The sequence below is a fragment of the Chenopodium album genome, chromosome 21, assembly GCF_948465745.1.
Source record: "Chenopodium album chromosome 21, dcCheAlbu1.1, whole genome shotgun sequence".
Classification (NCBI taxonomy): Eukaryota; Viridiplantae; Streptophyta; class Magnoliopsida; order Caryophyllales; family Amaranthaceae; genus Chenopodium; species Chenopodium album.
Window position 1 is genome coordinate 6,617,091 of NC_137854.1, and position 13,821 is coordinate 6,630,911.

General features: G+C 33.9%; 1 protein-coding gene across 1 annotated transcript; it reads right to left on the bottom strand.

Moving 5' to 3' along the window:
- Window positions 1–1,065: 1,065 nt before the first annotated feature.
- On the bottom strand, window positions 1,066–12,612 carry LOC145600126 (uncharacterized). The gene is made up of 8 exons (XM_081656015.1): window positions 12,358–12,612; window positions 10,664–10,829; window positions 9,727–9,974; window positions 9,037–9,159; window positions 8,784–8,940; window positions 3,008–3,135; window positions 2,535–2,570; window positions 1,066–2,143 (listed from the first exon to the last, which is right to left on the bottom strand). Exons 2-8 carry the CDS (start codon window positions 10,737–10,739, stop codon window positions 1,331–1,333), a joined length of 1,581 nt encoding a protein of 526 aa, XP_081512141.1. The 5' UTR covers window positions 10,740–10,829; window positions 12,358–12,612; the 3' UTR covers window positions 1,066–1,330.
- Between the last annotated feature and the right edge of the window lie 1,209 nt (window positions 12,613–13,821).

Sequence of the window (13,821 nt, forward strand, 5' to 3'; positions counted from 1 at the left end):
AGATCTCATAGTAATTGTCTTTGATTAAGTTTTTTACCCTTTGGCTGACTTGTCATAGAATAGATCTCCAACCAGTTTATGGTCAAGGCTTAATATAATGCACGTTTAATTGTTTATTAATCAATTTAATTAGTATACAAAAATAAAAAAGTAAAAATGTAAAATCCCAAAATCATTGGAATTCAGAACATTTGACCATCCAGTTACTGCCACTAAAGTAATCATAGTGTATGTCGTGTGGTTTGGCTCCAAAAAGGATAAAGCACCAGACAACCCCAGTTGCTACTTGCTAGTTTGCTACTTCCTCACTTATTGTATTTTTTTATTATTATTATTTTATAAAATACTTCGTATAATCTATACAATAGTACAAATGTACAATGTCATACTGTCATATTATATGTTTATATCTCTGTATGAATGTGTTTCTTTTAAGCATGCAATATCACCGTCTTTTGCAAAAATATTGGTATAAAGGTAATTTGGTTCACCTTCCAAAAATATCACAAATTTAGTAGTACTATAATATATCAAAATCTAATGAAATTGTTTAAATTTGTTGAATGTTACTCCACAATGTACATAAAAGAACAACATTAATGTGTTCCATATTACTAGTTCTGAGCCATGAAGTTGTGAACTCGATACATCATGTATGGCATTTTGGCAATAAAGTATGAATGGCTCTACCCGATTAACACGGTGTGACCAGCCACATAAAAATTTGAGGAATACTAGTTTGATGATTAAAACTTCAACCTAAATCTAGATCTTAATGTCACTAGTACTTTTTTTATACCCACATATTTCCCGTTTTTTTAAACCCAATTAGCACAAGGTTATGTTTTTTATATATCCATCTAGCTATTGGCCAACACGTCAATGAACAAACACAAAATGTTACTGTATATTGTTATGTGTTGGTAGAAAGAGAGATTCTTAAAGATGGACATTGACAAGTTTCCTTTCAAAAAATTACTTGTAGATTTCTAATCATTATGATTGTTTAAGACCAGCTATCAAACGGGCCATAAATCCTTTGTTTCAACAAGAAATGACCATTAGTTAACCTAACTACATATCAATGATGGTAAAATAACCAAATGGGAACAACATACAATCAAAGCATCATTGTTAAACTCTCCAAATCAGTAATTTTAATTTGTAAAAGCCTACAAGTTACAAGTAGTTTAGGGCGCTGCTATGTGCAAATTCTAACTATGCATTGTATAACCTCAAATGATACAAATCGCACAAACGGTTTCTACAAAGGAACAAATCTATTCAAATCTTCCACCACCCTAAATTCAACCAACTCAAATTATGAAAACTACAAAGTCTGTTGACGTGAAATTGGAGCCATAGGCACAGATGACGAAGGACTATAGAACCCGCTTTCAGATCCTGGATAAGGTTGATACGGGTTACTCTGAGGAGCTGCATAAGGAGACATACCTGTGACTGGGGCCCCAACAGAAGGGTATCCAGACATAGGGGGTGGCTGCGGGGTTGCCCCGTAGCTGTAAGCCACATTAGACATTGATCCAGCAGTCTGAATAAACTGAGGCTGCATTGGATATAATGGCATCGGTGGCAAAGGGGGGAGAGGTGGAGGGGAAGAGGATGGTGGGGGTGGCTTCTCACCAGCTGTTGACTGTTGCAGGGATTCAGGATGGGGGAAGGGTGGCAACGGCGGTGGTGGTTGCTGATTTTGAGGGGGCAGCGGCGGAGGGGGTGCTGGTGTGTAGGAAGTTGCTTCATTCTCAAGTTTGGGTCTCTTATCGGAATGTTGGGGATCACTACAGGAATCTGTGGAGTTGCCAAAAGCAACACCTGACACCAACGAAGTGAGGACGTGACTGAGCATCTCAGCTGAAGCAGTAGAAGCAGTAAGCTTAGCTGCCACTGCGGCAGCTGCAGATTTACGGGTATCATCCTCAGCAGACGTAACAGACTTATCAGGCAAAGGGATTTGTCTGGTGTATACAACAGGATTTGGTTGCCTGTCCCCAGAAGTAAAGCCAGGTGGTGCAGAGGAAGCATGAACATCTTTCATACCCGGTTCCTCCATTGTCATGTTACTGTCAGAGGTCACAAACTGTCGACTAACATTAACAGCTTGATCCGATTGCAATTGAGCAGCCTGGAGATGCCAGAAGTGCAGAACAGTCAGCACAGGAAGAAAGAGATTATACTAGGTAGTTCCAAAATGTACTACATTTCTGCTACGTGTAAGCATCCTAAAGTTTGCAAAACCATCTACATAGCCACTAATTGCAGGGACAAAGAAACAACACAAAATAATATGCAGTCAAGAGGTGAATAAGTATACAAGTGTTTTCCCCCTATTCTCTTATGGGATGGATGCGTAAGCCTAAAATTATCTTTTTAACATGTGAGTAGTACGAGTAAAACTAGTGACAATCATTACATGGAAAGAGAAATTAAAGGCAGTACCAAGATACTGAATATGGCTAGAACTATAATTTACCATCTTATATCAGTGAACATTGATATGATGAAGTTTAACTTACTTGGAGCTGACTACGCACTTGATCCAGTTTTATTTCCTGCAAACATGTCAAAACATCACTCAGTGCATTTACAAGGAGAAAACGTATCCACAAAACTGATATAGCCACAAGACCAACGCCTCAAACCACCACAGGCGCAGAATCTCAGACTGAGAATAAAATTAGAAAAAAATGTCTGTTAAATCTGTTATTTTCTTGGGAAACCACTTTACACAAATAAAGTTCAAGAAATTGCCTTATAAAAAACATTTTTAAGAACTTTACTTCCAGCCACCATAAAGAATATAATAGCCATTTTGCCTTGGCTAAACAGTCACTTGGAGAATTTTGGGTCATTTTAAGTATCTCGAGGTGGTTAAATACTTTAATCAGAATCACACTAAGTTACAAGAAAGTTTCTTCAATTAAAAATTTAAGAATAAAAAGGCGACAATAGAAAATCACAGTTAAAGAATACTCTGCAAATAATTTACCTGCTCTTGAAGAGCATCTCTCAAATGTGATACAAGACTCGCCCTTGAAGCTTCAAGTGTTGTCAGCTGCTCAATGCATTCCCTTAAGGCAGCATTCTGCCCTTGCAATTCAGCTCCGCTGAAATTACCTGTTTAACAAGGTGTTAAAAAGAAAATATAGCTCAAGACCAACAACAAACATGCATACAAATCATCATCCAAAAACAGAGGAAAACATTTGTAATAAAGAGGAGGGCATATGCCGATATGCTATGCGTGATGTTACATTCTCTCAAAGAGAAGGTTGAACAAAATGCTTTTCTTGAAAATACAGCTCCGTATAGTTTTGTTTCTTTAGATAAAATACTACACAAGATTATGGCAAAAAAATTGTTTCCAACTTGCTAATTTTACCACAGTCGATTAACGATACATGATGACACTCGAGTGTTCAACTGACACAAGTAACGATACATGATGACACTCAGGTACTCAGCATTTACAAAACAAATGTTGGTCCCATCCATATGCCATATAGGATTAGCCAAGAAGGTTTAACAAAGAAGTACCATCGCAAGACTAGGTTGAAAGACAAGACACGTCTGAAACGCATAAACTTGGGGTTTCGAATCAAACAATGTGTAGGAACGACCGACTGAGTCCCTTAAACATTAACAGCTAATTAACTACATGTTCTCCGACTCACGTGCAAGTCTCAATTGCCAAGAATCATGCCAAGAATTTTGGCAGAAACTAGCACCAAGACAAGCAAGTGAAATGGGGTTTTGGATAAAAAAAATTGTGTAGGAACGACTAAACGAGTCCCTGTAAACACTAACTGACAAGAATCCAGACAAATAATTTTGCTGGAACAAGTTCCAAAATAACAAACTGATGCATAGATGGTACATGTTATTCATAAAAGACCTAATCCCTTAGATATCCATATCAATAAGCATTCATAAAGATCTTATTCTTATACTACTCTGAAGAAAAGACGATATGCAATTTGCACCATATTGTACAGCCTTTTTCCCCTTGCATATAGCCTTATGCCATAAGTCTATAAATTGCATTTGAAAGAAAGTCGGGTCAATTTCAACCCTCACCCTTCCCTAATCCCTACAAGACTACAACCCTTAAATAAAAATCCCTTAAGAAGTATATAATCCGTGTACCAAGCTACTTCAAACACATTCCATTCTCCATACAATTATTTAATTTTGGAATTATGGTGAGACCTAGAGAACATATTCAAATTCACTTGCACACTTAAATGTTTAAGGAATCAGGTTGGCAAAGGAAACGTTTGTCTTAAAAGATCAACCAGCTAGGAGCCTAAGAAGCATGAAAGAAAATCTAATAGGAAAAAGGTGTAAAAAAGAGAGGGAGGGAGGGGGTATGATGACAGAAAACCTGATTGATAATAGCAGACAGAAATTGGTAATGACAGTACACACCACAGACAACAGTCCTTTCAATCCTCATTGCCAAGCAGCCATTAAGTATTTACTCCCTCCATCCCAAAAAGTTGGATATACTGATGAAAACAATAAAGGAAATTTTAAAAAGAATTTTTTTTTTTTTTTTTTTTTTTTTTTGAAACCAGAAAAACATAGTTTGTAACACTATAATACATTGAAAAGTATTTTACCACTCGTATGGATTTGTTTTGTACAAAACTACAAATCCATTAAAATTTTAATCATACTTGCTAGTTTAGACAGCTAAGAAAGTCCAGGTTGGTAAGTACTTTTAGACAGATGGAATGTATATACGAAGTATAAAAAATCAGTTGTAACTACTTTATTGTAAAAACAAATCCTATGTACACTTCAAAAATTATTTCAAAATTTTGCTCCTGACTGAAGAATCAGTTGCTAGGTTTCTTGACATCTTTTGCAATAAAAATATTCCCCAAATAACTTCTTATTATCTCTCTTCTCTATCATCTTTTGCTTCTCCATTCTCCCTAATCCTCAAACTACCCATCGATCTGCCCCAATAGCTAAATCTCCATAACCCTTGCTAACCTAACTTTGTGAAGTTTCCTTGCTTTGATTGACCTGCAGACCTCACATGGCTCACAACAACCAAATTCCTACCATCCCTATTCTCTATTAATTTCAACAACCGTGAGGCCGAAAATTGTCATCAGCTGACTCGATAGTGGTAGGTCCTACAAAAATTTCCTTGTTTTGAAAGTTTTGAACAAAATTTTTTTTAAAAAAAATAATAATAAATAAATAAATAAATCAAAAATCCCAAAACCCCCAGAATATCCCAATGTTCACCAGTGGCGGACCTAGAAATTTGACAATGGGGGGACAATTTCGATAATTCAACTAACATCAACCTGTTTTATATCCACATCAAATTCTTCATCCACATCGTTCACATCAATTGGTTCATCCACATCATTCACATCAATTGGTTCAATACTAATGGTTTCATTTTGCATATTATGATTAGAAGGTATCTCACTTTGTATGGGTGAAGAACAAGAATTATCTTGTGATTTCAATTTTTTAAACAACATTTGACGAAGATCCGCTTGTTTTCCCATTGTCCTAGACTTGCTTGAAGAACTTGACATATCCTAATTCATTTAAAAATTAAGCTTTAATATTCAATAATCATTTTTTTAACAACAAGCATCCAAAATCTAAAAAACCAAATCACAAACTAATTCAATACACAAAGTTACAAACTAATTTACATATTAATTAAATTCACAAACTACTTGTGACTTGTCTACTTTCAAAATTTCAATCTTTCATTCACCATTTTTCACCACATAATTCACAAAATCACAAATTCACAATTCAATTCACAAACTAATAACAAATAAACTAAATCACAAATTAATTCAAAAACATGATTACATAAACACAATTACTCATAATTCATAAACTAATTCTTTAATTTTTTAATAATCAAAAATTAGGAAAAAAAAAAAAAAACTAACTTGTGGAGGAGTTGTCCTGCTGTCCGCCTGTCCGGGCGGCGGGCGTCCGGCTGTGTGGGATGCCGGAGCGGCAGGCTGGTCTGGCGCGGTGGCAGCGACGGTGCGGTGGTCGGTGGCTCGGTGCGGCGGTGCCTCGGTGGTGCACTAGTGCAAGATCTACTTTCTCTCTCTTAAGTTTTTCAATTTTCAATTTTCTCTTTCCTCCCTTTTTTTCTGAAATTTTTTTGTTTCTTCTTTCTTAGGCTCTTAGCCCACGTGATGACTCATGAAATTCTGATTTCTTGCTGTTTTACTTTTTTTTTTTTTTTTTTTTTTTTTTTTTTTTTTTTTTTATTTTCTCTGATTTTTTTTTTTGAAAGTGGGGGGACATTTGTCCCCACTTGTCCTCACGTGGGTCCGCCCCTGATGTTCACTACTACCATGAGTCCATGACCATAATTGCATCTATGAAGAAATATATGTTGGCAAAATCATCGCCACTACTAAAAATGATTGTAGGTGGAATGGTATTTGTATTTAAACTGTGTTGGATAGTGGAGGTAGTTTGTTACTTGATTAATATGAAATTTCAGCTCTAATAGTTGCTGATATTGATTGCAATGACACAGTGCTCTCAATCAATCAATCAAAACCTTAATCCCATAAGTGAGGTAACGACACAGTGCTCTCAATCAATCAATCAAAGCCTTAATCCCATAAGTGAGGTAACGACACAGTGCTCTGATTGCCAGTAATTTGATAAGATTATATGAATGGTTGTAGTGGTATGTAACATGATTTTCAAAATGATTAACCAACATTAACTAATTGTATCATACGTTCCCATGTTAAAATGAATAAAATTGGAAAAATTAATTCAATTGGAGGCTTGGAGCTACTAATATTGTATGTTACTCCATAATTGTCATATGAGTGTCTTATACTCTAATCCAGCTCCCCTAAATTGGAAAATTAATTCAACTGGAGGCTTGGAGCTACTAATATTGTTTATTACTCCGTAATTGTCATATGAGTGTCCTATACTCTAATCCAGCTCCCCTAAGGGTGTCCTTCAAAAGAATCGAATTGAATATTACCAATACTTTGCAACAGAGAAAAACTATTATGACTTCAGATGACAGTAAGGCAAGTTTCAAAAAACATCTTGTTGTCAAAGATATGAAAAGATTATAGACCATTAAACCCCAACAAGGTACCAAGAGAAGCACATTTCAAATCTTTTAGAGCTATTGCACAAAACTTCATGTATAATTGAAAGAAAACACTGCTAAAGCAAGGAGCTAAGTTTTCACTCGGCATGCCTTGTACTTGCAGGAAAGCATTGTATAACCAAACGTTTATGGTTTACACATGTATTCCACCATGATTTCAGCATTCACACCAAATCTCCTGGACTATTAAGCACTCCATCATCAAATAACCATGGAAGGAAACAAATCACTTCACATCTTCCTATATAAGACCACCGCTTATTCCAACAAACTCCACACATGATTCTAGGTTCTTAACTTAGGTCTAACAAGGGCTAATAAGTTTTAAAAAGGGTTGTTAAGTTCATAGGTTTTAGGTATAAGGTTGGAATGAGTAAATCCCATACTTGATGTTTGTTTAAGATAAATCTAATTTCTAAACTCATACCTCAAACCTGCAAGGTATGGGTTTATAAATCCAAGGGGGAAGGCATCAAATAAAAAAGAAGATATTCATTCCCAAACTAAAACTAAACACCAAATATTAAGAATCAAGTTTAAACCCCATACTACCTATCATTCCTGTTTCCAAACCCACACCGCTATGTGAGCCAAATGCCCCCTAAGATAATATAAGGGCTAATAAGTTTAAAAAAGATAAGAGTTCATATGTTTTGATAAAATAAGATAAGGGTTGAGAAGTTTTGACAAGGACTAACCTTATATAATTAGCTCAAATAAAATAAGATATTAATCAGTTCAAATAAGATAAGTACAAGGGTCCCCATAAATTTAAAGTACCTAGAGCACTACCCTTGGTGTGGACAAAAAATAATCACGTCAATTAGTGTTGTTATATTGTGAGCTCATTATTGTAGATATATAGGCTTTACATGCATATTAGGAGTTATGTTAAGGTTTTATATTTATTAACGTTTTATTTTTATCTAATTTTTTTGAATAGAATGTTTATGTTAGTTTAATAACCAATATAAAAGAAACGTTGTAAATTAGTTTTTGGGATTTTTATGTGTTTGAAGAGTGACACACAAACCTTTTATAATTAGTATTATTAATTGACATTATTCAAGAGTGTTTGAAGGGATTCAAAAGCCAATTCATTCTTATAGGAGTGATTAATCGTATTGTCTTCTAGTTACTTTTAATATTTGGGTCAAGATTCATACTTTCGGAGTTTTGGATCTAGAATCATATCAACCCTAGTCCTAGCATACCACATAAAGGATAACTAGACAACATAACACATTTGATAAACAAAAGCAAGATCCAAGAAATAACAGCCAAACAATTGTTATTTACTACAGGTTTTAGGTGGTCAAGGGAACAGGCTAGTTGCACACTCACATATGGGGTAAAGTTCAATTAACATCCTTAATCTTAGGCTACATTGTTTACGTAAATGAAATTTAATGCTCCAAAATTTCAATATTAGCCCTCTACTCTTTTTTATAGTAGTATAAACAATTCAAGAAAAGTCATATGACATCACATTCTACAAAAGAAGATTGAACCTAAAAAATACACAAAAGTGAATCTACCAACAAATTACATTCATAGGATGAACTATAATGAAGTTGAAATTTGATGAGGACATTCCAAAAAGAACTAAGAAATTTACCTGATTTAATCCCGCTGCCAATATCCTTTATAAGTTTCTCCAAACAGCTAATGGTATTTGTACATCTACTCAGTAAGGCATCTTCATCCAATTGACCCCCATAAATCGTTTCAAATTCTGAAACTATTTTATCTAACATGTTTCCAATCGATTGTCTCTGTCCATAATCAAGTGATGAAACTTGTGTTAGTTATCAAGTTATCATGAAGAAGAAACAGAACAGATCAGCTAATCAGCTAGTAAGATTCCTTACAAATTTGAAGCTGGGTTGCTTCCCACTTTTATTAACATTGTTTTCTGGTTGCCTGCCAATGAACTCTTCCTTCAAGATGTGCCCTCTTGAGCCGAAAACTTTCCTTTCATCCCATATACTAATCTGTAAAGATAATATAAGCCAGACCAAAAGGTAGGATTCATTAAGTTACTGGAATAAACACATGTTTAAAAGTCATGGCATAGAATCAAAGGAAATAATATTTCTATTTCAAATCATATACGTAACCCGTACATTTGCATGTACACAATCTAGTTCTAACTTGAAGGAATTCAGCATACATAATATGACATGCTATAGGTGCTCTACTTATATTTGAAGCGTCAATCTCACAACACCAGATATCAATCCAATTCTCTATCAACGATAGCTAGATTTATATTTGGTAGGGTTCAGCAAATAGTTATTTTAAAAAATATCAGATAAAAATTTGATGCTTCTTCCTATTATTTCTCTAATTCTTTTAGTTTCTGGGCCTCAAAGCACCTATCTAGAAATTCAATATGCACCAAAAATGCCATTGAGCATTTCCATGCTTCAAAAACATATGACGTAAATATGCATCTGAAGAACAGTGATAGATGGGGCCAAGTAGTAAATTGATAACAGAAATTACTGAGGAGATCAAACGTTAGATAGTAGCTGCCACTCAATACAAAAGAGACTCACCAGTCTACGAGCTGCATTTTTTGCAAACTCATCCCCATTGCGTATAACATCACGAAGTGCTTCAGGAAGGACTCTCCAAAATTCAGCTACGAACTCAGCACCCTTTCTCCGACTATTCTGCAAGATATCATTCGCAAGATACAAAAAGGCCAACCTTTGCTCACGTGGAGAGCTGTGAAATTGTCGGTCCCAGGTTTCAACCACTAATTTTGCTTTATTCATGTGAAAAATACACCAATGAGATAGAGCTATATGATGTCAAGGGTGACATTTGACAAGTGGAAGAAACTGAAAACAGTGACCAACATAATATGCCATATAATTAATTGATGATTAATTTGTTAAAACCGATTTAAAGAAAAGGGGGGGGGGGGTAAAATGTGGCCTTGAGCAACAGATACAATTAAAGGAGTACGATCGGATTCACTTACATCTCTCACAATCTTTACACTGAGTAATAGAAATAAAACAGATAAACAAAACTTGACAGTTGACAGTGTAGAAAACTGGAATGTACAGTACAGTAAAATGACATTGGCTGTAGAATATACAAGTAGACAACTCTTCACAGCAAAAGTTGAGTAAAGTAAACAAATCCAATTATATGAATGATTAGATATGAGTCCACAATGGTTATTTAAGAAAATGAAACGATAGGAATCCATAACATTATCCCTACGATGATATATTGATATAACACGATTCTACATACTTTCTATAAACAGATCTTTAAATGACAAAACCCAACATACACTGAATATGGATTAACATGAGCATGTAGTAAACTGGAATTTAGGATAGAAGATTGAGTAAACAAACAAAAAAAAAAAGAATTATTAGACAGCTTTAAGATAAACAGCTAAACACACACACACACACACACAAGAAAGAGATGGAGAACAACATATAAATTAATAATTAAAGGCAAATAGGATACTCTCTATGCTCTGTTGAGAATTATTGAGCTTTGTCAATTTCTCTACTAAAATCTGAGGGTTGAATGTGCTGCCCATTTTCTCTCTCTTTATTGAGCAAGTCCACCACGACTACGCAAAAGGCCGATCAGTTCCTGCCCTTCCTGGTGGACCCTTATTCGAGAAAACCTTCAACATAAAAAAAAAAAAAAAAAAAAAAAAAAAAAAAAAAAAAGCAATGAGCTAGAGTTAATCACAGATTCACAACAAGTACATATAAAATGTTCATAAGAAACACTGCCAACATCCAGAAAAACTTTCTTCCAGCATTATTAAAGTATTCAAGCTTTTTAAATTCTTATAAATCTGTCTTCTAGGAACATGGTCCCACGTCCCCTTCATGTAATCTCACATTGATTGATTTTGTTTCAATCCATATTTTCAACATGATATTCAGCACAAAATATAGATAGCCATATTGAACATTACAAGTTTACTCATCTTCTGAGTATCTTATACAGTTATACAGGCAGCTTTATATAGTAGCAAACCATACTATCAAAGCCATGTTACAGCCAAAGTCCACAACTTTTGGTGCAACGTAATTGCTACTTTCCATTTAATCTCCCTTTTGACATTTTATACACAACGGAATCACACGTAGTGGAATCACATTCCACCAACGTGAACAGAAGTCACCAGTCTCAAGCATAGTACTTGTAGTAATTAGTAACCGATACTTGACTTAAATGAGTTAATAATACATTCCAGATTTCACAAGCAAAATAAAGGTGTAGGTAAAGTAGGCCCACAACATTACTTCTCAAGGAACAAAGAGATAACCAGTAATGGCCACTTAAACAGCTTAACATCTGCAAACTTCAACATGACTACTCCATACCAAGTGGCAGAATTTCCATTGTATGAGCATAATTCAATAGCCAAGTATTAACAGTAAAACCTAATTCATTCATAATAAACATTTTACTTGATTCTGAACACTACTCCTAAGTATCAATGGTAGATAACCACTACACCTGCGAAATTTAAAAATCGCTACAATCCGGATATTAAATTGATCCAAACCAAGGCTTAGCTAACAGTACGAATTTAACTGCTGATCAGGAACAGGAGGGAATCATTAATTATTATTTGACTAACAATTTAAAATTCTAGCTGGTACAAACTAAGGGAAAAGAAGGAAATTCCTAAATTGTTTAGGTCAGCCCAAAAGTTAAAACTGCCAACTCTTTCAGCTGTTCAGCTTACTCTCTCATATGTGTAGGTTTGTGAATCTCTTACAAACACCCACAAAATAAATTACAAAAAGAAATTCACAGGATAATCTCAATGATTTAATAACAATTTTTTATTTTTTTACATCCACTCATTAATTATCCAACTTGAATATAAAAGTTATAAAAAATAAAAAATAAAAAAATCCATTCGTTCTTGATTGATGAGGCACCAGACAAAACAATTCACACAGAGTTATCAATAATGAAAACAGACAAAAGATGCAAACTTTAGCAAGAAAACCCTAAAACTCGAATGAAAATAACTTACGAGAGTTAGAAAATTAAATTAAATAAATAAACCCCATGAAAATTCAAACAAGGAGGTGAAAAAAAACGAGAAAGAAATCAAATTTCAATTAAAATAAAGATATGAAAACGAAACAAAAATGTAGAAGCAGGGGATAAAGAAAACAACTCACCAGGAAAAATACAGCCAAAGCCCAGAAATTAAACTAAATTGAAGAGGACAAAATTGGATAAATTAGGTAAAATTGCGTGAATTAAAAGGAAGAATCATCCTTTTCATTCGTTTAGGATGAAAAAAATGAAAATAAATTAGCAGCTTTAGGGTGAAGTGCAGTAAATTGGATGCAGGGGAGGAGAGAGAAAGAAGAAGAAAAGGGGACGAACAAATAATTTGTGTTTGAAGAAGAAGAGGGCAACAATACAATTGCAAGGGTGCGGGAGTTGAGAAATTGTTTTTGCCAAATTTACCCCTGTTATTCTGTGTTTTTTTAGGGTGTTTTTTCTTTGATTTCTCAATTTGTTTTGGAGAGAAATTTCATCATCTAACCTGATTAACCCCGTGCAATGCACGATTTTAAAATAAGAATTGAATTATAGACTTTTAATACGTATTGAAAGAATATAACTTCCTCATTTTTCCTAACTAATTTTTCTAATCAAATATGAATATACAATTCTCGAAAGTGCATAATTTTCATATTTGATTAAGAAATTTCAATTAAATTATATAATTAACAATTGTTAAAAACTCGTAAATAACAAAATAGCATATTATGTGTAGATAACCTAAAATTTAAAATTTAAAAATTCAAATGAAATATATTTTCAAAGCTATGATGAATAGGGTAGCTTAAATATATATATATATATATATATATATATATATATATATATATATATATATATATATATATATATATATGTATGACATCATCCTTACATTTTAGAGGGAAAAAATTAAATAAAAAAGTGACACGTAGACAATGATGACAACAGCGGTTGTTATTTTAGTATATATATAGAAGATTTTTTAGTCTAATTTTTTTTTTCCCCTCAAAAAAAAAAAAGAAATAGTATAATTTTTTTTATATGTTTTTTAGTGTAAAATTCTTTGCCTTTGTTACGGAGAATGTAGGAAAGACATATTAAAACCGTAGCCTATTTTATCAGAAATATTTGGAAAAAAAAAGGAAAAATTATTATCTAGAAAAAGGCACAAAATAACATGCTTAGCTACCTAGTTACTTCGGTCGATTGTTTTAGACTCAAAATTAGAAGTAATAATCACTTTCTTCTTTTTTTTTTCTCGAGTTTGTCTCATGTTTACTTGTATTATGCTATGCATAGGTGCACACTCCAACTTGGCTCGAATAAAGTTTGCTCGCAAGTGTCTCATTGGTGTTTTTGCGTAACGTAGTTTGTTGGTAGTCTTTGTTTTCTGTATTTCGTTATTATCTCTGTCAAAAAAAAAACTATATCGTCATAACCGGTGGAATCACAAGGTTGAATAATAAACAATTCAAGCTAATAGACTTTCAAATGATATTCTGCATACGATCATGCAACCTGCTTAGTATGATAAAAGTTCACATATTAGTTTCTTCTAGTTCTTTGATCTAATTCATATCATCATATCG